Genomic DNA, 25264 nt, shown 5'->3' with positions numbered 1-25264 from the left:
TTTCCTGAAACTCAATTTTCTCATCTACTAAATGGGGATAATAACGGTTGTCATGAGAATTAAATGTAGGCCCCTGGCCTTTAGCAGGTGCTTATTAAATGTCAGAGCCTTTCCCGCTTTGTCTTCTACTCCATATCAGATGGCAGTGGGTGCTTTGATGTCTTCTTGTTAGATTTCTGTCCAGAAAAATGAAAACATTTTTAAGTATGGTGTTGAAATGGGTAAGTTTCAGTCACCTGGAAAACTTATACACACAGGATATTCTTTAGTCTTCAGTACTGTGTGACTCGTGTGAGTATTTCTGAAAAAAGTCTACATTCATTAGAGCACTAAAACACAGTATGCAGCATGCAGTAAGCATTTAATGAATACTTGCTGCAAACTGAATACATGAAAGGAGTGATAATCCAACCAAAAAACAAGCAACTTTTATGTGCATAAAAAGTGCAATCTTGGGACTTCCCTGGTGGCGCAGTGGTTAAGAATCTGCCTGCCAGTGCAGGAGACACGGGTTCAAACCCTGGTCCGGGAAGATCCCACATGCCGCAGAGCAACTAAGCCCGTGTGCCACGACTACTGAGCCCGTGTGCCACAACTACTGAAGCCCGTGAGCCTAGAGTCCATGCTCCGCAACAAGAGAAGCCACCACAATAAGCATGCGCACTGCAACGAACAGTAGCCCACACTCTCCACAACTGGAGAAGGCCCGCGCACACCAACGAAGACCCAACGCAGCCTAAAATAAATAAATTATTAAAAAAAAAAAAGCGCAGTCTTTCCTTGCAATAATTCATTCTAAACTGAGAAAAAAAAATCTGGAATTGAAAAAGCAGGAACATACTTTTTTTCCTATTCAGTAAATAATCAAGAATGGTTAAGTCTAGGTGCTCTGCACAACTCAGTACTTTGGGTTTCTCAAGTTTCTCTTTTGACCTGGCTGACACAGACTATTTAACTTCGAGTTAGCAGAAATACACTTCATTTTCCTGACTCATGAAAGAGATGTATTCAGTAAAATCCGTGCCCTCACAACTCTCACACAGTTTGTCCTGCCCAGACACACATGCACTCATAGTGCCACCAGACACCAGATGTAGGGCAAGAGTGAGGTTCTGTCACCCAGCCCAGCGAGCAACACCCTCCTCTCCACCACAGAGATAACGTGGACTGACCGTGACATCCCAGCCACACTCGGCTCAGAGCTCCGTGGGGTGTCCCCCCCCACAGGGCAGGACCAAAGGCACATTCTTCCAGCGCAGAACCACCTCCTGTCTCTGGAGACACGTGGGCACACCGTCCTGGTCTACCTGAGTCTCAAAGGGCCAGGACCAGGGTTCAGCGGTCTGGACAAGACTACCGTCACCTGCCAGCCCGATCACTCCTGTACATTCCAGTGCTGTCCAAGGTCAGGCGAGAACAGAGAAAGATGGTGAAATGTGAGGGATGGGGGAAGCAGTGTCTGCTTTGAGTTGGTGGAAAGATGCTGATGAGCGGAGGAAGGTGGGGGAGGAGGGCTGGGAGGAGGGCGATGGTCCCATGTCAACCCGGGGCAAGTGCCTGGGAATCACTTATGGGGCGAGATGCTGCCGCGGCCACATTAGAAATTCCCTGCAAAACTGCTGAACGATGGTACTTTTCTGCCTCAGATGACGGTCACAATATAATGGTGGCGCAGTGGCTGAGAGTCCGCCTGCCGATGCAGGGGACACAGGTTAGTGCCCCGGTCAGGGAGGATCCCACATGCCGTGGAGCGGCTGGGCCCATGAGCATGGCCGCTGAGCCTGCAGGTCCGGAGCCTGTGCTCTGCAACGGGAGAGGGCACAGCAGTGAGAGGCCCGTGTACCACACACACAAAAAAATTCCCAGGGTCACCCCATTTTAGAAGCCAGCTTCTCCTGGCTAGCTGCTCCTCAACATGCCCTCTTCTGGCCACGACTTCGCCGTTTTGTCAAGAAAGCAAAATGCCCATCTTCAGCTCAGCACATGGGCTTCCCTCACCAACACCATCTCCACGAAAACCCAAGGAAAAAGTAATAAAAGTGACATACAGTTTATGAATATTCACACTGTCTCCCACTGGTGGGCCAGCAGCCACATGTGTTCTAGCATTAGAGGCGGAGGTCCAGGAACAGCGGTCCTTGTCATCAAAGGGACCAGCACAGTGGGCAGCTCCAGAGCCAAGGGTGAGGCCTAAATATAACTGCACAGCCATCGAGAGGTCAGAAGCCACCTTTCATCACCGGCCAGCTGGGTGGCCTTGGGGGTTCACCACACCACCTCCTGGGGCCACCCCATCCATGAAATGGGACTGATGATGTCAACCCAGTTACCTGACGTCAGTGCTACCAGGAGGAAAACTTCTGTACGCATGACACAGAAATGGATCTAGCTGAGCATGAGGACGTTAGAAAGTTTTCCAAGGGGGCCAGAGGAAAGCAAAGAACCAGAACAAATCAGAGCTGTTCTACTGGACAATTTACAGGACGGAAAGTTTGTTACAACCAGTACAAACTTCCAAGAGGACAAAGAATGTACACTCAAGAGAAAACTGTAGGGAAGGGAGATGTACAAAGAGTCACTAAGTATCCCCCATAAAAGATGGTTTGGACAAATCACCCCAAATCATGGGGAAGCGTGACTGGGGAATAAAATGGCTGTAAAAATAGAGTTTAATGGAATCTTATCCCACTTAAGACAGCTTAACTTTGATCACAGCGATTTCTAATTTTCCTTGCTGGGTTCTCCTTGCGAGAGGGGTCTACTTCTGATTCATCGTGGCACACTGCCTGGCTTGTGACAGGTATCCTATAAACGTTTCCTGAATGAAGGGGGAACGAAAAGCTCTAAGTCAAGACTTGGAGAAGAGCAGACACATTATGAATGTTTACAACAGTTCTGGGAGAACTGGCCAGAAGGGGAAAGTGCCTTGCAGACCAGCAGACACCAAGGCAAGGAGCAGGTACCTGGAAAGCCGTCGATAAGATCATGTTGGTGGAACTTTGGTTGGTTTTATGGAGAGTAGGGGGAAAAAAGCAAATATGTAAATATACATGTGGTAATATGCAAATTCCTTTTCCACCTAAAGGCCTGTGAGAATAAAATCTAATTATCTACGTGGCAATCCAGGGGTGGGGGAGGGTGAAACGCAGAGTCTTTACTGATTAGGGAAGACAGTTAATGTGAAAACAAAACCCAGGTACTTTGTACATCCTCTAAATGGCAGGGCCAAGAAAGGGTGTGACACACAACGGGCACAGATGTAAGGAAGGGCAGAAAGGGCCAGGGGGAGGCAAGCATGAAAGAAAAGTACTTGCGTCTCCCTGGGGTCCACACTCTCCAGGGGACTCGGCATTTTCTTCTTCAGAGAGGTTGACATCTCCGCGCATTTCCACGGGCCAAGCCTTGCATGTGTGGATTTCATTTAATCCTCACACTTTTCTAAAACAGTGTTGTTGTCCCAAATGTAGGGATTAGGAAGGTTAAATAAGCTGCCCAAGGACATAGTAAGTTGCAGAACTAGAATTTTATTTCAGGTTTGCCTGCGCTAAAACCAGCAATACCATATACTTTAAGAATACTAAAACTGTCATAAACAAAGGTTTTTTGTTTTTTTTTTTTAGACCAAGATTAGTCTCCCTTCTAAGACGGAGAGAGCGAGAGCCACCCCCGGCTCACCATCCTCACTGCACCTGCTCTGTAGGTGAGATCGTGTTCCTCAGAACAGCACCAACCTACACTTTTGCACACTTGGTGCCTGGGGCCCTCAAAGACAGTGAAGATAAAGCTCTTCCTTTTCTTCCCGAGTCAAGGAAAAAACAAAACAAAACGTTCTTTAGTGTTTCAGCCTAGTACCAGGAAAGTAGAAATGACCCTAAAAAATCTGCTTTTGTAAGGATTTTAAAGTCAGCTCCATAGTTACCGCACAAATACAGTTCTCGAAGCTACTCATATTCAAGCTGGCGTTTTTAACAATGCTGGGTCCCAGGTACAAATAAACCAAAAAGGGCCTAAATCTCAGGTCCCAGTAAAATCACATCCCACTCCAACTTTTTAGCCTGAAAAAGTTTTTTTTTTCTTTTTAAAAAGTAATTTATTGAGGTGAAATTCACATAACATAAAATTTACCATTCTGCGGTATTTAGTATATTTACAATACTGTGTGACCACTACCTCTGCCCATTTCCAAAACATTTCCATCACTCCAAAGAAAACCCTCTTGCCCTTTCAGCAGTTTCACCCATTCCTCCCCGCTCCCTGCCCTGTCAACCACCAACCTGCATTATGTCTTTACGGGTTTATCTGTCCTGTTCATATAAAAAGAATCACACAACATGAGGCCTCTTGTGCCTGGCTCCTTGCACTGAGCACGGTGTTTTGGATGTACACCCATGTGGCAGGGTTGTCGGAAGTTCCTTCCTCTTCATAGCTGACTAATATTCCGTCGTAGGGATATACCACATTCATCCACTGCTGGACATCTGGGTGGTTTCCACCTTCGGTTTATTGTGAATAATGCTGCTATGGATGTACAAGTATTTGTCTGAGTACCTGTTTTTAATTCCTTTGGAGTGGAACTGTGAGCATCATCTGGTAATTTTACATTTAAAAATTTGAGGAACCGCCGAACTTTTCCATAGTGGCTGCACCATTTTACATACCCACCAGGAGTGTATGAAGGTTCCTGAAAAAGTTCTTTTAAACATATCTAATTTATGAAAAAAAATTCCTGAAATGATTTTTTATTAATGCTGACCTTTGCAGCTCACGAAAGGCTTAGGGGATTTATGTTACAGCTTTCCTTTAACAGTCCTTGTGAAATCTCTAATCCTCAGCACCCCCTCACCCTCCCATCAAGCATGGAGAATATGTTAATCACCAGAACGGACACCCAGGACATTTACAATCTAGCTAGTTGCCCAGGACTAACACTCAGGACACAATTACAAAACAAATCTAAGTCCAGAAGTTCCATCGAATGCAAGGAGGCATCAAATACAGATTTTTAAATGCAACAAGAATTTATAGCAGACGAGGGAGAGATGCACGGAGAGCAAAGTGGCCAAAGAAAGATGAATAGAGAAATGAAGCCTGAGTAAGACCCTGAAGGACGGGTATAATAAATAAGAAACACAATAACCCCTGGCTTCCATCCAATGGCCGCCTTATGGACTGAGGGGTGCTCTGCGCTGTTACTTCAGGGTAGCCTGGGCAGCAAGCGTCCTGAGAAGGAAACGAAGAGCTGGGATCCTCAACCTGCCTCGCCAGCACAGAGCCCTACCTCATTTCCCAAGAGCGGCAGGGAGCAAATCTCCTGCAGAAGAACGCCCCTCCCACCTGCTAAGAAAGGCGACGTTGTCGTGTTTCGTTAGAAATGTTCAATTTCTGTGGCAAAACAAACCCAGCAATTCTCACGCTGTGCGGGCAAAACTGTAAGTATTTTAAGTGTGGTGAGTCTGGCTTGCGAGATGGAAGGAGGGATCACATGAGGATGTACAAGGTCCCTCCCCGCTTCCCCCGCAGTGCCTGGACACCTCCACCGCTACTAGGCTGCGTGTGCCTTCCTTCCACGGCAAGAAGTTAAATTTCTGTGCGGAGGGACGCTTCATCGAAGCGCAGGTCAGTGTGACACTCGGGCACACCCTGCCGTGCGAGGGCCGGGCAGGGCCTGGAGTGCGGGTCGCTGCGCCCCACGTCCGGGCGCGGTGCTCCGCAGCGCAGAAGCCCGCAGCACTTGAACTTCAGCGAGCTGACAGATCAACTGCTCTCTACCTGGCACTGCCGTTGTCTGCATCCATCCTGTTTACATTTTGGGGGGTAAGCTCTTGGGCTGAGGCTGACTGGTCCCCGAACGCACCGAGGGGCGAGGTGCGGGGCTGTAGCACGCCCCAGAGGACGCGCGTGCGCACTGTGGCCGCGCGCCTGCCCCATGGGCTCTCCCACCCCGACTCGTTCATTTCCGAGCGGGCGTAGATGCCGTCTGTTTCTTCGAGTCAAGGACACCACCTTTCGCTACCACCGGGACAGGGTGGGAGCAACAAACAAAACCAAGCAGTATGCAAATCCCAGTGTCCATGCGGAACCAAGCAAGAACCAAGCACGGACTCCCAACGTGACGGGAAAACCAATCACGGCTCCGCGCCCCCCGCCTCCAGAGGACAGGCCGCCAGTCTGTATGAGGGTGGGGAGGGCAGGAGGGCGGACGGGAGCCTGCTCAGACCAAACACATTCCTGGGCCTGCGTGCGGCCCGGGCCTGTGCACGGGAGCTAGAGGCTGTGCCTCTGCATCTGACGTTGTTCTAGGTGTCTTGGCCCGGGGCCCTCCACCAGGGCAGGAATGGCCTGGACAGAGTGGGACACGCAGGCTGCACTCGTGGGGCTGGTCACTAACACGTGGGTGACCCCCGACAAGACAATGACCGCACAGTGAGACGGGGACAACGTCGCTGCCCGAGCTACCCTCGGAGTTATGATAACGGTCACATAAAGTTCCTGGAACACAGAAAATGCGAGTCACCTTCGTAACCAAAGACCCAGGCAAATACAAACGGTTAATTCCCCCCTCCGACAGGGTCTGCCCCACTCGGCACTTCTGCAGATTTCTTTGGTGGCTTCGTGTTCCTGAGACTTTCGTCAAATGGGTGTGTTCCTAAGAGATGCTCTTTCCGCAAGAGCTGCGGCACATTCCCCAAAGGTGGGGGGGGGGGGGCGGCGCGGTACCCACAGCATCTGCAGTGTTATGCACACAGGTATCTGACATCATCACCCGCTGAAGAGAGCTTGTAAAGTAAAGCACCGAGATGAGGATATGGGTCCTTCTATACAAACCATGACACAGAATATTAACAGGAAAAGCTAGAAAAAATATTCTAATGGCTCATTTTCAGAGAAAAATCTATCTTCAATCTTACCGTTTCTGTCTGCACCAGCAGAAACCTCATTTGGGTCCACATGACCCCAAATTGAGAGCCACACATGAATACATTTCTTGCGGGCGCAGCAAAGCAATTAACTGGCAACCTTCTAAGAACCAAGCTCTCGCTTAACTGTGTCCCTGGAGTCTACGTATGGTGGTGCCTTAGTGCCTGGAGACGTCCCACCACTGCTGTGTCCACCTGGATTAGCGTGGGAGAACCCTGGGGACACAGGTAGAGGAAGAGAAGAAAAAGGAAAAGGCAGGATAGAAGGGAAAGGCTGGGCATGGTTAGAAATAGTAACCTATTTACAGTCTCCGCTATGCCCAAGGCTCGGAGGGGCTACGTGAGGCTAAGTACAGCGGGGCGAACTCACATAGACCATCAAGGTGCCCACGGCCCTGGTGTGTTACGTCACTGGCCCAGCTAAGGAGATGGCACGTCAGGGAGGTTAGGAGATTCACCTGAGTCACATGGTTGGTGGGACACTGAGACCCGGGCCTCTGTCTCCGCGTCACCTCCCTCGACGACGCCAGTGGCGGCTGGTCATTTCAGGTCACTGTAAAGTGGGTTCACAACATCAGCCCTGGTTCTTTCACAGGGTCTAAGAGCCAGACTCTGGCCCCAGGAAGTGCATAAGATGCCAGATTATACAACGTCCGAATGTCTCCGGAGGAAGAACCCATTTCTGGCTGTGGCACATCTGGCACTTGGGCTCCACCACAGGAGCCGGACGGGGCTGGGTTCTGGGGCCTGGGTGCAGCGGCAGGCAGGGGAGGCATCGTGGGAACACTGTGGGCTCACACGGGTGCTGAGCGTGAGGCTGGGGCCTTGGAACAGGACTCCGAATTCCGGGCTGGGAACTGGGATGTGGGAGCCAGAGCAGGCAACATGGAATCAAGGAGGGAGCTGGAGGGAGAAGGGGCTGTCTTCCGAGAAGGAAACGGGCACGTGGAAGAGCAAGGAAGGAGGCCCCAGTTCTCCTCGGAACTAATGTAGAGAGCAGCCTGGGTGGCATCACGGGGCACGGGAAACAGGGGTGGGGTGGCCACGAGCTCAGATCTGCAAACGCACGGACCTCATTGCCAGGAGGGTCACAGAAAATCCCCGTCTTCAACCGGCCGCTCTGAGCTGCAGAGGACACCATGCAACGACATTTACATGCTGCGGGCTCGTTTCTTCCAAGGAAACAAGTGAAAAGTTCCTGTCAGTGGGGAGGGAACGGAAAGAACGTGGCTCTGTGCCCAGCATGTGGCCTTGGGTCACGGCCCAGTTACTGGGGTGCGTGGCCCAGGCGGTGCTCTTGGGAACTGGCCTCATCACGCCTGGGATCACTGCTGGGGACAGGAGCCCCTCTCCAAGGCCCATCACTCAGAATGCAGACAACAGAACCCATTGCATCCAAGATGGCACGCAGGTGGCCTCTCTTTCGAGGGGATAAAAGACCTTTCCTACAAAACCAGCCACTTCTCTGTAATAAGCATGAATGTCCCCACAGATGAGAGGCCTGCCGTTGGGAAAAGCTGGTTTTAGGAAAGCTATTTTATCGAAAACGATGTTGTTTCACACCTGGGTTTGCTGGCCATGGCCATGATAATGTAAGAGCCAAGGGCAGGGCGCTGTAGGCACAGTAAGGCTGGATGACCAAGTTCCACAAAGACTTCATTTTCCTCCCGGACTCCGGCATTTCAGGGGTAACAGTCCCTCACTTCTCTGTTTCTAGCAGTCACTGTCCTTCACTTTTAGAGGGCAAGTCCATGACCTATACATGAAACGGCAGATGTAAAGTAAAGAAACTGTGGGAGAGAAATGCTTCCGTCATCAACAGCTGTTTATTCCCCAGAGTTGTTTTCATAGTTCCCTGGCCCAGCAGTTTCCAGAAATGATTGTTTCCCTGCTGGCCATCCTGTTACAGGATGAACAAAGGTATCTCTTTTACCCAAACACAACACAACAAAAACAGGAAGAAAAACTAGGCAAGATAAAGTTGAAGGGTTTAATATTACCGACAGTTTCTTCGAGATCTTTAAGGGTAAATAGATTCTAAATTTTCACTTGGAATTTTTAAATTTTCGGATGTAAGTTCTATGAGTTTTAGCCTGTTACCACCACGACAGTCAGGACACAGAGCAGTACCATCTCCCGAAGACCTCCCGGCCGCTCGTCGGGGTGAAAGTTCACCTTTCACAGTGAGAACATCTGACTCTCAGTGCCAGAGCTATCTCTGTTCTGGGGGTTCACATTTAGTTTATTTTTATTTGCCAATATAAGTTCTAATTTACAAAGAGAAGAGGAATAGAAAGCCTTCACTGGTGGTCAGTGGATGACAAAGAGGCGGCACCAACAGTTGATCCCTCATGTTCTGGCCAAACAACCTTGATTTTTATAGTCAATAATGACATAAATAAGGTTGTGACTGGAGAGTACACTTCCCCAGTCACACGAAGCAGGATCAGAAGGGGCTCCAAGTATGGGGAACCCTAGGGACCAGCCTACCTGCTGCCACTGAACTCGCACACCCACACTCTCCCCACGGAGCAACATACATCACATATACAATACACACTAACATATATGCCACACATACAAGGCACACACCCCACGTGTACAACACACACAGCCAACACAACCCCCCCAGACACCAACACATCTCACATATACAACACAGACTAACACATTCACACACCCAACACACACACCACACGTATAGTACATACCAACACACATTCATACACACGCACGCACATGCACGCACACCTTCAGGGAGTCCGTGAGCAGAGTCCTGCCCATCACTCCAGTCTTGGCTCCTGGATCCTTCTGATGTCGGAGGAGACGGACAGTGGATATGGGAAGCACGGCAGGTGGCAAATGCGATGTAACCTCCTGAGGCTTCCCGTGCCCGCTCCCCACTGCCGTGAAGCTTGTGTGCCCAGCCCAAGCGCAGGATTCATAGCTTCACCGCAGGTACACGAGCAGCGGCAGGAGAGTGCCGGGCCCGTGCCCTCCAGTCAAGAATGCTGCACCCGTGTCTCCCTCCTGACTCAGGGGAAGAGATGTTGTTCCTCTCCTCAAACGCTAACCCCTTCACCATCGCACTGGACACTGTCCCTTCCTGACACCAGAGGAAACCCACCAAACGTACTCCGTTAGCGCCTACTGGATGTGAAGTACGTGCTGCGCCTCCACGTGTCCACGGAGATGAAAAAGAAACGACACGTGATCCCAAGGAGCTCGGGAATACTGGGGATGTCGATAGCCTACAATGATACCAGGCCAAATAAAATAAAAGCTAAGCCAGAGGCACACACACCGGGAAGGGGGCCCAGGGGAGAGCGTGATGGTTACTTACAGCAGAGGCGAGGTGCACACAGGTGAGCACGCACCACAGCCATCTCGTTTAGTCCTTAGAACAACCTCAGGAACTGCTGTCGTACTTCCCTCATAAGAGAAAGAACAATGAGCCTCAGAGAGGTTTGGGAACTTGCCTGAGGTCACACAGCTATAAAGCAGCAGATCCGGAATTCAAATCCAGATCTCTGCCAATAGAGTGATGACGATAAGAATAATGATAATGATGATAACAGTAGTGGCAGTAAAAGTAATATAGCAGCAAACATGGGCTGAGTGCTTGCCTCGTGCCAGGAACACGCTGAGTCATGTGTCAGGAACTTTATCCTCTGCGGGAGATCTTTGCTCATTCAGTTCCTACGTATGAAGACAAAGTTCCGGGGCACACGACTAGCATGTCCGTAACATCTCAGAAACAGAAAAGCAGATAAGGGGTTAGCGGCCCAGAGGACAGGGCTGTCTCCACACGTGCAAGGTTCCCTAGTCAGGTCTTGCTGGGCTCGGCCCTTTCTTCATACTGGGAAGTCATTTCTAATTTTCTGTCAAGGTGTAATGGGACATGACAGATGTTGGCTGATTTCAGGGAACTAATCTGTTAAAAGCTGAGTCAGCTGTCTTCAGGTTTTAAATTGAAATCTCACAGGTTGACGGAACGAACATTTTTGGTGAGATGTCTGCTCCCCAGAAGGCTGATAAAGGGGGCCCGTATGATCCAGGGTTTGGAGAGGCTGGATGCCATGGGCCCGAGGTTTAGGGCAACAGTGAAAGGACTGTAGGAAGGACTACAAGAAGCTGGGCACGTGGGTGTTTCTGCTGTGACAGTGTGAGTTGAGCTATAAACATGAGGCCACTGATACCATCCATCCATCCATCCATCCATCCATCCATCCATCCGTCCATCCGTCCATCCGTTCATCCGTTCATCCATTCATTTGGCCAGTTAGTCACTCGCTCATTCAACAAAGGCGCCTTGGGGAACACACAACAGCTACACGCACCAGCAGAGAGAACGCGGCAGACAGTAACCCGCCTCCACATCGCCCCACGGTTCTGACAAACTCAGGCTTCAGGCACCTCCCCCTGCTCAGGTGTCTCCTCTCTCAGACACAGCCTCCATCTCCCACCTCTAGTGGGCAGGCTGGCCAGATAAAGAAGGAGAGTGCGGTGGAGGCAAGATTTTTTTTTTTTTTTTTAGCGTTTCATTCAGATCTCCCAACTCTTCCCAAAACCAAAATGTGGAGTTCAACTCTGAATTCTTAGACTGCAATACTTAAACTTGCCTACAAAGGCATTTCCCCTGTATTCCCTTTCCACTTAAAAATGGCACACAGGTCATCGGTGGGGAGGACAGAGCGGATCCCCGAGCACAGGGCTGGTGCTCACACTTTGGGTCCTTCTGGGCTCATGTCACGTTCCCGCTGATCTTGGCCACAGTCACGTGGTCTGTTCTGCTTCACAGTCTCCCCTGAGTCTCCTCAAACCCACCCAGTCCTCGAACAAGCTCGGCCCAAACAAAGGCACAGGAGAGTCAATACCCTTGAGGGCCCTCGGTCTCAAAGGGCCCAGAGCCCCAGCCTCCCCCCTCCTGGGGCACAGTCCCTGAGGCCTACAGCAGGAGCCACCCCCTAACTCCTCCCGGTATCCCCCCACCCCATTCCCTTCCTCCTGCTTCCTGAGGTTTTCTCCCAAACAGACATGCTGCACCCAAGCCCTGCCTCAGGCTCTGCTTTGGGGACACCTCACCTACGACAACCGCTTCTACAATGTCACCACCTCCATCTCTTTCCAGGAACGAGGGCCACAGCCCAGTACTCGTCACCAAGAGCCCTGCTCCTCCACCTGGCTTTAAGACCCGGGGAGCCAGAGGCCGATGGTGCCAAGGACGAAAGGGAACGCCGGGCTCGAGCTGCCCTGGCGAGGCTGTGGCTGGGCGCTCCCTCCTCCTCTGGGGAGCTGGTGAGGCGGTGGGGAAAGGCTGGCCCGATCTGTCCCAGCTGTGATGCAGAGACCCGCAGCCAGGGGAGGCCAAGGGCAGGGGGGAGGGGGCCCCTTCACTGGGGAGGGCACTCAGGACTCAGAACATATAATACAAGCGGCCCAGGGAGACTGGGCAAAGCGATTCAAAGGCAACATGCTCTGCCTTCTTCGCTTAAGGAGAGATGTCTACACGGGGGTAGACGAGGACAGCGGAGCCTGGCACGCCCACCGCTGGCTCCCCAGGGACAGCTCATTCCATGACAGATTCGGGGGCAGAGCTGCATAGCTGAGGGCACTCCTACTCGTTTCTTGAAACCCCAGCACAAAGCACAGTGTCTGGCACATCTTCGGAATTCAAAAAATGACTTGCTCGATGCATAAGTGAGGATTATAGCTCCAAACCCAGCTGTGGCTACAGGGAGAGTTCAGTAGCTACTAAGCAGTAAGTGCTCCGTCGACTGCAAATTATGCAAAAAGTCACGTGTGTTCATGTCTCCTCTGTCCCTCTGCTTCCCCTCCCAACCACCCACCTGGCAGTTCACCAGTCCACCCGGTAACCCCTCCTGTCGCACGCACCAATGGTTTTTGGATCTTCACTGTCACCACCATTGAGGCGTAAGGGGTTGGACCACAAGGAATCTAACAACTGGGCCCCACGGCGGGGCTCTCAGCCACCCAGGTAAAAGGGCAACAGCCCCGTGCCAGGTTGCCCACGGCACCCCACTTCTCCCATTTTGACAGGTCAGGTGGCAACCCCCTCTGTGGGGCAACCGACTCTGGGATCCAAGCCACCTCTGGCAACAGTTCTTAAAGGACAAAACAATAATTTAAAAACTGTAAATAAATAACTAAAGCAGGAAGAAACTCCTGGAGGTGATGGGTCTCTTTAAGGCATAAACTGTGGGGATGGCTTTACCTCCAAACTCACCAAGCTGTACACAGTAAATACGTACAGCTTTCTGTATGTCAATCATACCTCAATACAGTGGCTTAAAAAAAGAATTCACCCTAGAGCTTGCTTAAATCTGTCATCCGGCTCCACCCCCCAGAGAGCCTGTTCCTTAGATTTCTTTTGCAACCCAGGAATCTCCATTTCTAACAAGCACCTGGGTGATACTTCGGCAGGAGGGTCCTTGGATCACCCTTTGAAAACAACTGGTTTATACCCTGAGCTCAAGAGTGGTTCCAGCCCTCCTGTCCTTAGGTCTGGGGACATGTAGATGGCAATTCTGCAGCAAGGCAGGAAACTGGGCCAAGTTTCTGGGGCATCAACACTGCTTCTGCACCTGGGCCCTTGCTCTGGGGTCGCTCTGGTTGGTTCATGTGGTCTGTGAATGTACATGGTTTTTCAATGTCTTTGAACTTGTGTGTGTGTCCTTGCATGCATACGCATGTCTGTTGCGTGTGTCTCCCTCCATGTGGCAGGCATCTATGTACATCAGCATCTTTGCATTAGCTTCTGTCACCAAGGTGCCTGCAAGCACACCTAGCTGTGCGTATGTCATGCATGGGCTTATATTGTGTTATCTGTGTTTATTCGTGTGACTGTGCACGTGCGTGTGTGTAGGCGGGACTAGAACACCAGGGCAGAGATACACTCAAATACACAGAGACGTTCTCCCTTTAATTATTTCATACTTAAAAAAAAAAATTTGATTTCAAATTATTTCACCACACAACTCAAGGTCCTAGAGACAAGTAAGGGAAAACTAAAGATAACCTAATAGCCCAGATAACTTATTGATTACTTCTCCTCAGAAAAGACACTGCAACTCTAAAAGCTTTTACATATTTATAACCACCTCCCTCATCTGGGTGAATGAGACTGTCAGTGGGTTGAATATTTCACTCAATATTCTCAAGGGTAAACTAGAAGCCTTTCCTGTTGTATCTACTAGTAATAAAACACAAATTAACTTAAAAAGCTAATGTCTGCAATGCAGATGCTTTCAGAGCTCTTCTTTTCAATCAAACCTAACTTCTAGTCAGGAATCTGCACAAGCTATGCAATTTTGGAAACTATTTTTATGACTTTATTAAGTTATGCCCCCCCCCTTTTTTTTTTTGCGGTACGCGGGCCTCTCACTGTTGTGGCCTCTCCCGTTGCGGAGCACAGGCTCCGGACGCGCAGGCTCAGCGGCCATGGCTCACCGGCCCAGCCGCTCCGCGGCATGTGGGATCCTCCCGGACCGGGGCACGAACCCGTGTCCCCTGCATCGGCAGGCGGACTCTCAGCCACTGGGCCACCAGGGAAGCCCTATGCCCCTTTTTTGAAGCGACTTAGCGAAAGTTATTTTGGAAGATGCCGCGTTCCCTGCTGATGGGGAGATGATGGAGGGTCCCCAGTTTGAGCCAATGAGGCCAAGGTCAGCCCACAGGAGAGAACACTGTCCCCTGGCCATGGACTAAGCACAGGCCCCGGTCATAATGAGATCCAGATGCGGGGCTGTGGATGCCTCACAGTTGACATTCTACCAATATACTGACTCAGTGGAACACAGTCAGCTGGGGATGGACGGGGCCAGGACTGGAGCTAAGGTCTCTTAACTCTTCTTCCAGAGGCTATTACTTGATACCAGTGGTGGGACTTGAAACCCGGTTCTGGAGGCCAGAGCTTCACAACTGTGCCTTAGGGAAAGCAAAGTCCATAAACAAAAGACAGCAAAACAAACAAACGAACAAAACCTATTCCCTCTTAGCCAACTCTGCAATCACAGTACCAGAATTTAAAAGCATTAAAAGTGTTCACATTTATACTGGCTACTGACAGGGGATGGGGAGAGGATCCCCATTATAATCTAGGGCCTCTTCCCTTTATTTATGAATAACTACTATTGTCTCCTAGCCTCTGGGTGCTCCCCAACTTTTTGCCCCCATTTCAATTGATTAACTTCACTAATATCCTTAACTTCACTGAATTACTCCTTTGTTAAGTCCAAGCCCCTCAAGCCTCCATCAAAATTCTCCACGGTCAGGCCTCCCTCACCTAACCCTTACTTGCCAGCCCAAGCCTTCAACTCCTTGCAGGTGTCACTGTCATCCCCCTCCCCCCATCTTCCCTTATTAATTCCAATCTCCATGCCTCTCAGGCTCCTCCCACCCCCATCTCACATTTCCTTTAAGATGGACCTCAAGAGTACTTCAATACAGCTTGTTCTCTAAAAACCCTCCTTATTGAGGGAGGGAGACACAAGGGGGAAGAGATATGGGAACATACGTATATGTATAACTGATTCACCTTGTTATAAAGCAGAAACTAACACACCATTGTAAAGCAATTATACTCCAATAAAGATGTAAAAAAAATAAAAAATATAATAAAAACCCTCCCTATTAACCCATCTCGCAAAATCTTTCACTGGCTTTGAATCTCTTTAACTGGTTTTTCTCATCACGGGTTCCCTAGAGTCTCAATGAATATCTGCTGAGTGATCAAACATTTGTAATATCAAAGTATCAGAAATACACTCTAGGCAATTTGTGTCTCTTAATCTCCTCAGGGAAACCATAAACTCCTCCAGATTAGACATCTTGCGCCTTATCTCCTACCCGACAGTACATCGCAGGACACACAGTAGGCACCCAATGAATGTTTGATGAATTGAACTGAATTAAAATTTATCTCCCCCTCACCTAAAACCACCATGGAATCAATTTGAAGACAGTGTCTGAAACCAAAAGAACCAGACAAAAAAGGTTACATTATTCTGAAAGAGTAGATTACTGGCCTTTTCTTCATGTCCTAAATTTTTATGCACGCCCCACCCTTTTTCTTTGGTCCTGGTAATGGTCTTAAGTGTTTCAAATTAAGTCTAGACAAGAGTATTTTGAATAACCGGAGCAGAAACAAAAAAATCCACACATTTTAATCTCTATCTCCTGCCTGAATGGCATGGCTTTTCGTTTGTTTTTCCTGAGTAGAGCTTAATATTTAGTCTTGTTTTCAGTTTGCTGGTCACACTGACAGCGGAAATACCCCAGCATCAATTTATCGCTTGCTCCAAAAAACTAACTGGCATCAATGTAGAATCAAATGCAGCAGTCCCCCCTTAATCACAGTCAGCCGCGATCCAAAAATATTAAGTGAAAAATTCCAGAAACAAACCATTCTTAAGTTTTAAACTGCCTGCTGTTCTGAGGAGCGTGATAAAGTCTCACAAAGTCCCGTTCTATCCCACGCAGGACGGGACTCTTCCCTTTGGCCGACACGCCCTGCCCATTTGTCTCCTAGTAGCCCGCTCCGTGATCAGACTGACTGTGGCATCGTGGTGCTTGTGTTCGAGTAGCCCTTATTTTACTTAATAATGGCCCCAAATGGCAAGAACACTGATGCTGGCAATTCAGATACTCCAAAGAGAAGCCTGGAAAGTGCTTCCTTTAAGTGAAAAGGTGAAAGTTCTCCATTTAATAAGGAAAGAAAAAGAAAGTATGCTGAGGTTGCTAAGATCTACGGTAAGAATGAATCTTCTATCCGTTAAATTGTGAAGAAGGAAAAAATAAATTCATGCTAGTTTTGCTGTCGCACCTCAAACTGCAAGTTACGGCCACAGTGTGTGATAGGGCTTGGTTAAGATGGAAAAGGCACTGAATTTGTACAATAAGATATTCTGAGAGAGACACCACATTCACATAACTTTTATTACAGTATATTGTTGTAACTGTTCTATTGTATTATTAGTTACCAATGTTAATCTCTTACTGTGTCTAATTTGTAAATTTCCTATGCATATGGGAAAAAACACAGTGTACATAGGGTTCGGTACTATCCTCAGTTTCAGGGACGTCCACTGGGGGTCTTGGAACGTAACCTGGAGGATAAGGCAGGGCTGCTGTAGGGAAACAGCAGGGACTTCCAAGGTACGTTCACAGAAGTGCACAGGATCTGCTTCAGTTCCATCCCTTAGGGTGTGAACTCTTCAAAGGAGACACCATTAAGGACCCCTTTCTCTCTCAGTGGGCCTCCAACCACCTGCACAAGCTCACCTCTGATTCCCCGTGGCGAGTCTTGGGGTGTGTGCAGGGCGAGGACTTTCTCCAGGGACACCCCTCTGGAGACCGGGGTGCAGTGGGTCTGGGGCAGGGCCGTGGCGGTAGTATGTTCTTAACAAGCTCTCCAAGTGAGTCTTATGCACAATAAAGCCTGTGACCAGCGTGGTTTGATGGTTAACTAGGTAACTGACCTTCAAGTTGGAAGGTCAGGTTGGAAGGGGCTACCCACACATCAGGGTTAAACAATGAAAAAAGCAGCCTTTGTTTCCTGAAAAACACATGGTCAGGCTTGCTTCACAGGATACCTACGGCAATATGCCCCGGCCTCGACCAAGCACGCGCCTAATAGCCAGGGGAAACTGTTTGCTCCCCGAGACACACCTACTTTTCCAGGTACACCCCCCCACCCCGGCCCCACGAGGACAGGAACATCTCTTTATATCAGACTGTTTCCACATCACTAGGCGGGGACGACGGTGGGCTGAGACATTTAATACTGTCCACTTAAAAACAGGGCAGGACATTAAATGTCCTCCTCTTTGAAAGTGAGGTCGCCAGGGGATGACGGCCCAGCTCAGATACAGGGGGCCCGGGGGACCCAGGCCCTGTTGAAGGCTGGGTCCACAGGGTGATGACTCCTCTACTCCAGGTGGCTCAAACACAGAGTCTCTCATGATGCAGCTGAAAACGCCGACCTTCTCAGATAACAACGGACCACTGAGGAGCCTTCTCCACCCATCTCCTCTCCCCCGTAAGAGGCAACACAATCAGGAAACTCGACTGGACCAATGTGGCCGGGAGCTGGCTGTCCCACAGCAAGGACTGATGCCGACCGGGCTGGAGGCTGTCCTCAAACCCTCAAACTGCTGTGTGGTAGCAAACTACTCCGGGGTTCAGACGAGCCCCGGGGGAGGAACAGGACGCTGTGACCAACTTAGAGATGAAGCATCAGTTCAGGCAGAAACCCTGGGCTGGTTTCATGTTGACGGTGTCCCTAAAAGCAGAGCTGGGCACAGGGCGGCCACCAGGAGGACCCGAAGGACTCTCGCCTTTTTTGGTCAAAGCGACCACAGGAGGAAGAGGTCCTGCTCAGAAATTTATGCAACAGTCACATGAGGTCTAAAGAAAGGGGTCACATCACAACCAGAGGGAGGGCCTTCCAAGGCAAATGGGGGCACCGGGGCTGCAAGTGGAAGACGGAGAGGGGGGCTAAGGAGAGCCCTGGACTCTCGGCACACGAGCCTTCCATACCCGGTGGAGCGGTTTCTCCTGCCGCCCAGAGCTCCTGCGCTGGGGTCCCCGGTCCCCGGGCACCGGGGCCGACACGAAAGCGCAGGAAGTCTGGAGAGTCTGTCTGCTGCGAGAGGGGTGCCACACGTCACGTGGGCACAGGAAGGTGAGAACGCGAGTGAGGCCAACAGTCCCAAAGTCAGCTTACCCAGTACATCAAGTTTGGCTATAAGTATGCATTGCCTTTTTTTTTTTTTTTGCGGTACGCGGGTCTCTCACTGCTGTGGCCTCTCCCGTTGTGGAGCACAGGCTCGGGACGTGCAGGCTCAGCGGCCATGGCTCACGGGCCCAGCCGCTCCACGGCATGTGGGATCTTCCCGGACCGGGGCACGAACCCGCGTCCCCTGCATCGGCAGGTGGACTCTCAACCACTGCGCCACCAGGGAAGCCCCTGCATTGCCTTTTAAATAGAATTTTTAAAAGCCTTTTTACAGGTTGCTTGGCTCAAGTTTTAGAAAACATGAATAAAGCCGGTATCGTCCATTAAACGGCATCAAGTTAACAAAATAATAAAAGCCCAAGCAGCCTTGACTTTGCTGCAGTTCACCCTAAATTCAGGCCAAGACCTAGGATGGAGCGGCCTGGCCTGCTGAACTGGCACCCCCAAGTGTAGAGTGACAACGGCGGCGGGGAGCTGGCCAAGGCACTGGCTATCCCTCAGATGGGCTGCTGACCCCAGATGGTACCACCCAGAGCTTGCGTTCAGAGAAGGGCACTTTGTAGAGAGCACGCCTGTTGTTCCGGCCCCTGGCCAGCGTCCTCCTTCACCCTCTCCCGGGGGTCCGCAGGGCCTGCTCCCTCCACCTTCAGGCCCAGGCTCCCCTTCCTCGGTGGCCACAGCCCTGGGCTCCCAGCCTCCCCCTCTGCCTGGCTCTGGGGCTGCGGGCCTGACAGCAGACCGCAGGTGTCTAAGAAGCTGGTGAGCGGAGAGGAACCGGGTGGGCAGTACAGATCCACCCCTCCCGGAGCCCAGCAGGGACGCAGATACGAGGCTCCTCCCTGGATGCTCAGGGCAGGCGGGTGGGGGGAGGACAGCACGGGTGGAGGGGCTAGAGACTTGTGTAATTCGGGACTGAGATGAGGGAGGTGAGGGGGCAGTGTGGACGTGTGGCCTGTGGCCACAGACCTCCCAGGGGAAGGGGTACGAGGTCAAGGACAGAGACCCACGGGCTAAGGGCCGGGCGAGGGCACCTGTGACAAACCCGGCCGGCCGGAGGGGTGAGCAAATCGGCAAACAAGGCGTGGGGGGGACGGGTGTGCCTCAGAACGTGTGACAGGCCAGCTGTGCTGACGCGGCTCAAGCACGTTCCCCGCCTTTCTCCGTGGCCAGGAAGGAGGTGTGGGGAAAGCACGTGCTCACTCGGGGGTCGGGCCAGCAGGGCTCGGTCACGGAGGAGCCGTGGGATCCTGGGTCTACTGCCCACGTGTCAACCTCTTAAATGTGTTGTCAGCCCCATCTTCTCATGGGAGTTTTAGCTTCGTATCTCGCCAACTTCCATTTTCACCAGACCGTTCAACATGCCCTCAGACACAGCCCATCGCCATCTCCCCAGAACAGACTCACTCGCTTCCCATTTCCATCCAAGCCCTGTGCACTGACCACACGCCAGATACGGAGCCAAGAACCCAGCTGCGTCCCGGCTCCGCCATCCAACAGCCCCAACACGGCTGCTGCCCGGACTCGCCCAGGTTATGGGTCAGGAACGAAGGGGTTAGAGAAACGAGGCAACCAGCCCAGTCGCACAGCTCAGCGAGTGGAGGGTTGAGGCTTTCCTGACCCCAGAGCCAGTGCTCTCATCTGGGTCCCACCAGAGCCGCGATTCCTAACCCTGGCTGCGCACTGGGAGCCCCAGGAGAGCTGTGACAAACACCCATATAGGACGCCACCCCCAGAGATGTCGATGATTCAGTTTGCGGGGACTGGGACCTAAATCAGGTTATTTTTTAAAGCCCGCTCCACCCACCGGTGCTTTTGACATGGAGCCAGGGTGGGAAGCAGTATGCCACAGACTTTTACAAGTTGCTCAGCTCAAGTTTTAGAAAACATGAATAAAGCCGGTATCGTCCATTAAACGGCATCAAGTTAACAAAATAATAAAAGCCCAAGCAGCCTTGACTTTGCTGCAGTTCACCCTAAATTCAGGCCAAGACCTAGGATGGAGCGGCCTGGCCTGCTGAACTGGCACCCCCAAGTGTAGAGTGACAACGGTGGCGGAGAGCTGGCCAAGGCACTGGCTATCCCTCGGATGGGCTGGTGACCCCAGATGGGCCTTGCCTCTGCCCTCCTGGCTGTGTCCCGGTCCCCAGCGCTGTGCCTGGCTCATGTTAGAAGTGAAATAAATCCTTGTTGAACGAGTGAATGAATGAAAGCGTCACACTTTCCCACCAAGGGTGCTACAATCCTTCATCTTCCTGGGCCCAAAGTTCTCCTACCACTGGAGCACGCTGACTGGTCCCTAGGCTACAGACCCTCCCTCCTCCCATCCCCTTCCCACATGGGCACAGAGTCATCTTCTCAGAGCATCACTTTCATCCTATCACCCACCCTCTGTCATTCAAATGTTTCGGCACTTGCTCCACGTTTATGGACACAGTTGCAACCCCTTCACCTGGTATCTAAGACCCCAACATCCTGGTCCCAACCTATCCCTGCAATCAGATTTTCCACCACCCACGGATTCTCTGTTCTGCCAGGCGGGCGTCCTCCCGGTCTGCAGTGCGAGTCATGCGCATTCTTGCCAGAGCGATCATAATGCGTGTCTCTCTCGCTCCTTCACCCATGTCTGGATTCCACCCGTCCGTGACAACCTGACTCCCCGACCATGCCTTTGCTCTTTGCCCACAGCCCCCAGGAATCCCTCCCAACTCTGAACCTCTACACCAAGAATCTTACGCGGCTCCATTCTTACGTGGCTTCTAATCATCATTTCAATGTGCACATGTCCTCATTTCCCGACTAAATCGTGATCACTTGAGGGCAGCAATCTTACCTCCCAGGCAGTGACCAACACTGCACGTGCTCCGTGAATGCCGCTGGGCATTCAGCATCTCCTGTCTCGGGGCGAACGGCCTTACCTGTAATACCTGGACTGCAAGTAGGTGGAGCACACAGCCTTGGACACGTGACTGGCTGAACCAAAGTCGATGACCTTGACTCTGTACGGTTGTCTAGATGGATCCACCAGCATGATGTTTTCTGGTTTGAGGTCCGCATGGATGAGACCTAGGCTTTTTAGCTTCATCAGGGCTGTGGCAACCTGCTGGAGGACCGGGCGAATGTATTTGAGGGGCAAGGGGCTGAACTTGTTCTGCTTCAGAAAGTCATAGAGGTTCTGCTCCAGCATCTCAAAGACCAAGCACGTGTGATTCTTGTGCTGGAAGCACTCGTAGGCACGGACGAAGTTGAAGTCGTCGGCGCTCTCTGTGCTCAGGCGGGCCAGGATGCTCACTTCGATCTGACCTTGGCGGGCGTATGACGGGTGGTTCTTCAGGATCTTGATGGCCACAATCTCATTGGTGCCCCGTTTCCAGCACTTGACCACTTGCCCAAACGTCCCTCGGCCCAGGAACTCTAAGACCTCGTAAGTGTTGGTCATGGAGCACAGCACCTCATGCTGGACCAGCTGATAATCCCCCTCGCTGTTGGAGCCACTGTTTTTGGAAGTGGCAGTCGAGGTGGTGGCAGTGGCTACAGTGGCCCCACTCGCGTTATTCGGAATCATGGGTGGATGCTCTTCGATGATCTGCACGCTGCTCGTGTTCTCGATCTCCTCACTCTTCCGCTTGAGTCCGCATTTTTGGTAGGTATCAAGAAGGCTCACAGTGCTGCGACGCATGAGGTTGTGCGGTCCGCCGAGGACTGGCCCGGTGACGGAAGTGCTACCTGCTGATGTCACGACGATGTGCCCGGTGCTTCCTGGGAAGATGATGGTCTGCTCGTACGGTAGGCTGGGGTTTGGGATGGGCAGGGAGGCGCTGACGGTCGTGGCGGCTGGCTGGGATGGTGGCGCGTTCTTGTTCTGGCCATACACTTTGCTGTGGGAGCCGTACCCGGTCATGTCCCAGTTGGAACTCGGCTCTACTTTCAGTTTCTTCACGCTACAGAAGGCACTTGATTGAAGGGTGTGAGGGGAGAAAACTTGCACATGTGAGGCCATACCTGTGAGAAAGAGAAAGGCGAAAAGAAATATCTTAGTCACCCTTACACGAATGAACGCGACAGAGCCACTGCAGTTCGGACCGGCAGCATGGGTCCTAGAGTATACTGTCTTCTCACTTCGAAACAACGTCGGAAAAGTGAATCTATTCCACCCAGAAGCACCGGCTCGTCACTCAGTCTGTGGGCTCCAGGGGTTCCAGTGTTCTGCCCGCCACCATCAGGAGGGTGGGAGACTTGCAGGGTGGGAATACATTCAAGACTCAGAAACACGATTAGAATACCAGAACTTAGTTCATTATGTCGTTTTTTTTAAATAAATATTGTTTGTGATAGAAACAAATTCTTCCTCAGTTCTCAATGGGCTGCAATCCTATTAAAACTGAAGACTGTATCAGGTGGCCCAGCTGTCACATACTTAGTTGTCTCACGTGGCCAGCTCCTCTCTGTCACAGGCCCTAAGACTGTCAGGCTTACTCATGTGAGGAAACAGCTTCCATACAGGTCCGATCACAGAGCCACTCGTGATCTGCTGGCTTCTGGATGAACCATAATGACCCCCTGGCATCTCAGTCACCTTAAATGATTCTGTAGGGTTGAATCGACCAGCAGTTGGTCTGATGTTTTCATTTAGATAGTCTGAAATCATTTTATCAGCTTTGTTTTGGAGGGGAGGAGTGGGCAGCACAATTCATGGGCTCTGTTCACTCAGCGCTCCTGCTAAATTTATCTATCAATAAATTTATCTAGAAAGTAATACTATTTCATATCAAAACCTCACCCACAATTTAGATAACCTCAGAAATCTGTAAGACCATAACTCTGGAATGGCTGTACAATTTATAATTATGGTGATGGTGGAAACAAACAAAAATTCATAAAAATTAATTAAGGAGAAGTAACAAGGTGATGAGGAAGGATAAGTCCTTACAGGTAAAAGCAGAAACACTGCCCATCTTCTAAGCTGCAGTCGAGAAACATTTCCTATAAAAGCATAAGGAAAGTGGGGTTTCGATCAAGCACCGTTGGTGTTTAGCAATCCCAGTGTTCGTGTCTCTCTGACCCCGTAGCATTACCTAGGGTGGTTATTTAACATTTTCCTTTTCTCCTCGTCACCCATCACCCTAGTCCACCCTCTCTCTCAGCAACAACCCATCTTCCACTTTGTCCAGAAGCCTGAGGCCAGCAGCTTTGCTGTCCGCCTTTATTCTCTTCATTTCAAAACACTCCTGAATTTGCATCCATCCTCTCTTCCATCTTTCTGGTCTCAGAGGAAGAGGTGTCTCTCTGTTCCAACACTAAAAGTTCCCCATATTCTCACGATTCAGCCTCTCTCATTTTCTCTTGAATGCTATGCTCCCTCCGCTGTCCACTCTGATGGCTTTCAACTTCTCCCTGTTGATTGGATCCAAGTCCTTAGTAGGTACTTAATAAAGTTTTGTCAAAAGAATCAGTGACAATCTTTCTCTTCTGCCTTCACATCTGCACATGGCAACTTCCAACTTGGAAGGTAAGAGGAGTAACAGCCGTATTCTTCCTTTTTGATACTTCCCTTCTTCTCACCTGTAATCAATGGTTTATGCTCCCTTTTCTTCAAGGCCTCACTCCTTAATCCATCTCCCCACACACATACACACACTACAGGACTCTGTTCTTAAAGGTAAACGACTTCCTAATTGCCTAATCCTATGGCCTTTTTTCAGCCTCTAATCCCTTTGACCTCTCGGCAACTGACCAATCTGATACTGCTGACCACGACTTCCTTCTTGATGCTCTTATCTGTGCTGTGTGAATCTGTAACCTCCCTATCCCACGTCTGACTGCACATTGTGTGCTGGCAGGTTCCTCTTCCTCTTCCTCCTTTAAAATGTGGGCGTCTCCAATGTTTGGACTCTGTTCTCTCTGGATCGAAGCTGTCACCTCTATGCAGGCGACCCCGACACGTTCATCACAGGCAAAATGCTCCCTTGTGCCTTCCAGTGACGTATTTCTGCCTCCTGCTACAAAATCAAGGATGATCTTCCAAAGATGAACTCCTTACCTTTTCCTAAAAATCTAGCCATTTCACCCTCCATGATAATGTCTGCATGGCTGTTCACAAAATATTCTTCTAGTCACTTGGTTCCAAACCTTTGAGGATTCTTCTTTGCCTATAGACAAGAAGATTTGGAGTCTCATTTCTCTGTCCTTCAAAATGTCTCTTGTAACCATCTCTTTGTTTCTGTTCTTGCTGCCTCTTCCATAGTTAAAGCATTTATCACTCTCCAGTAGACAAAAGCAAGCACAGACATCTGGTCTACCTGAGCACTCTTTCTTCCTCTAATTTGCCCACATTCAGCCACCAGATTATCTTCCTAGAACATTTCTAAGCATGTCACGTCTCTGTCCAGAAACTTTCAATGATTCCTTAGTGTCTAGAAGGTAAATTTGAGGACTCTTAACACCTTCACATTTTTATTTCAACTGCTTTGTTGGCTTCACCTCCAACTATTAACCTTCCTGAACCCTCAATTTTAATTAAGCTGTTCTACTCACTGTTTCTAGAATGTCTCTTACAGTTCCTACCTCCATGCTCTTACACAATTCCCCCATC

At 50.4% G+C, this 25264-nt stretch overlaps 1 protein-coding gene across 8 annotated transcripts in view; it reads right to left on the bottom strand.

Moving 5' to 3' along the window:
* Positions 1-25264, bottom strand: part of HIPK2 (homeodomain interacting protein kinase 2) — a 200581-nt gene that overhangs the window by 113406 nt on the left and 61911 nt on the right. For all 8 annotated transcript variants that reach the window (XM_049715069.1, XM_049715064.1, XM_049715065.1 and 5 more), the window contains exon 2: positions 21591-22674. In XM_049715069.1, coding sequence (XP_049571026.1) covers positions 21591-22674 — 1084 coding nt within the window. The remainder of the gene's footprint in view (positions 1-21590; positions 22675-25264) is intronic.

Source organism: Orcinus orca, chromosome 9, assembly GCF_937001465.1.
Source record: "Orcinus orca chromosome 9, mOrcOrc1.1, whole genome shotgun sequence".
Taxonomy (NCBI): domain Eukaryota; kingdom Metazoa; phylum Chordata; class Mammalia; order Artiodactyla; family Delphinidae; genus Orcinus; species Orcinus orca.
The sequence above is the reverse complement of the archived record's forward strand: the minus strand, read 5'-3'. Positions and strand labels throughout refer to the sequence as shown.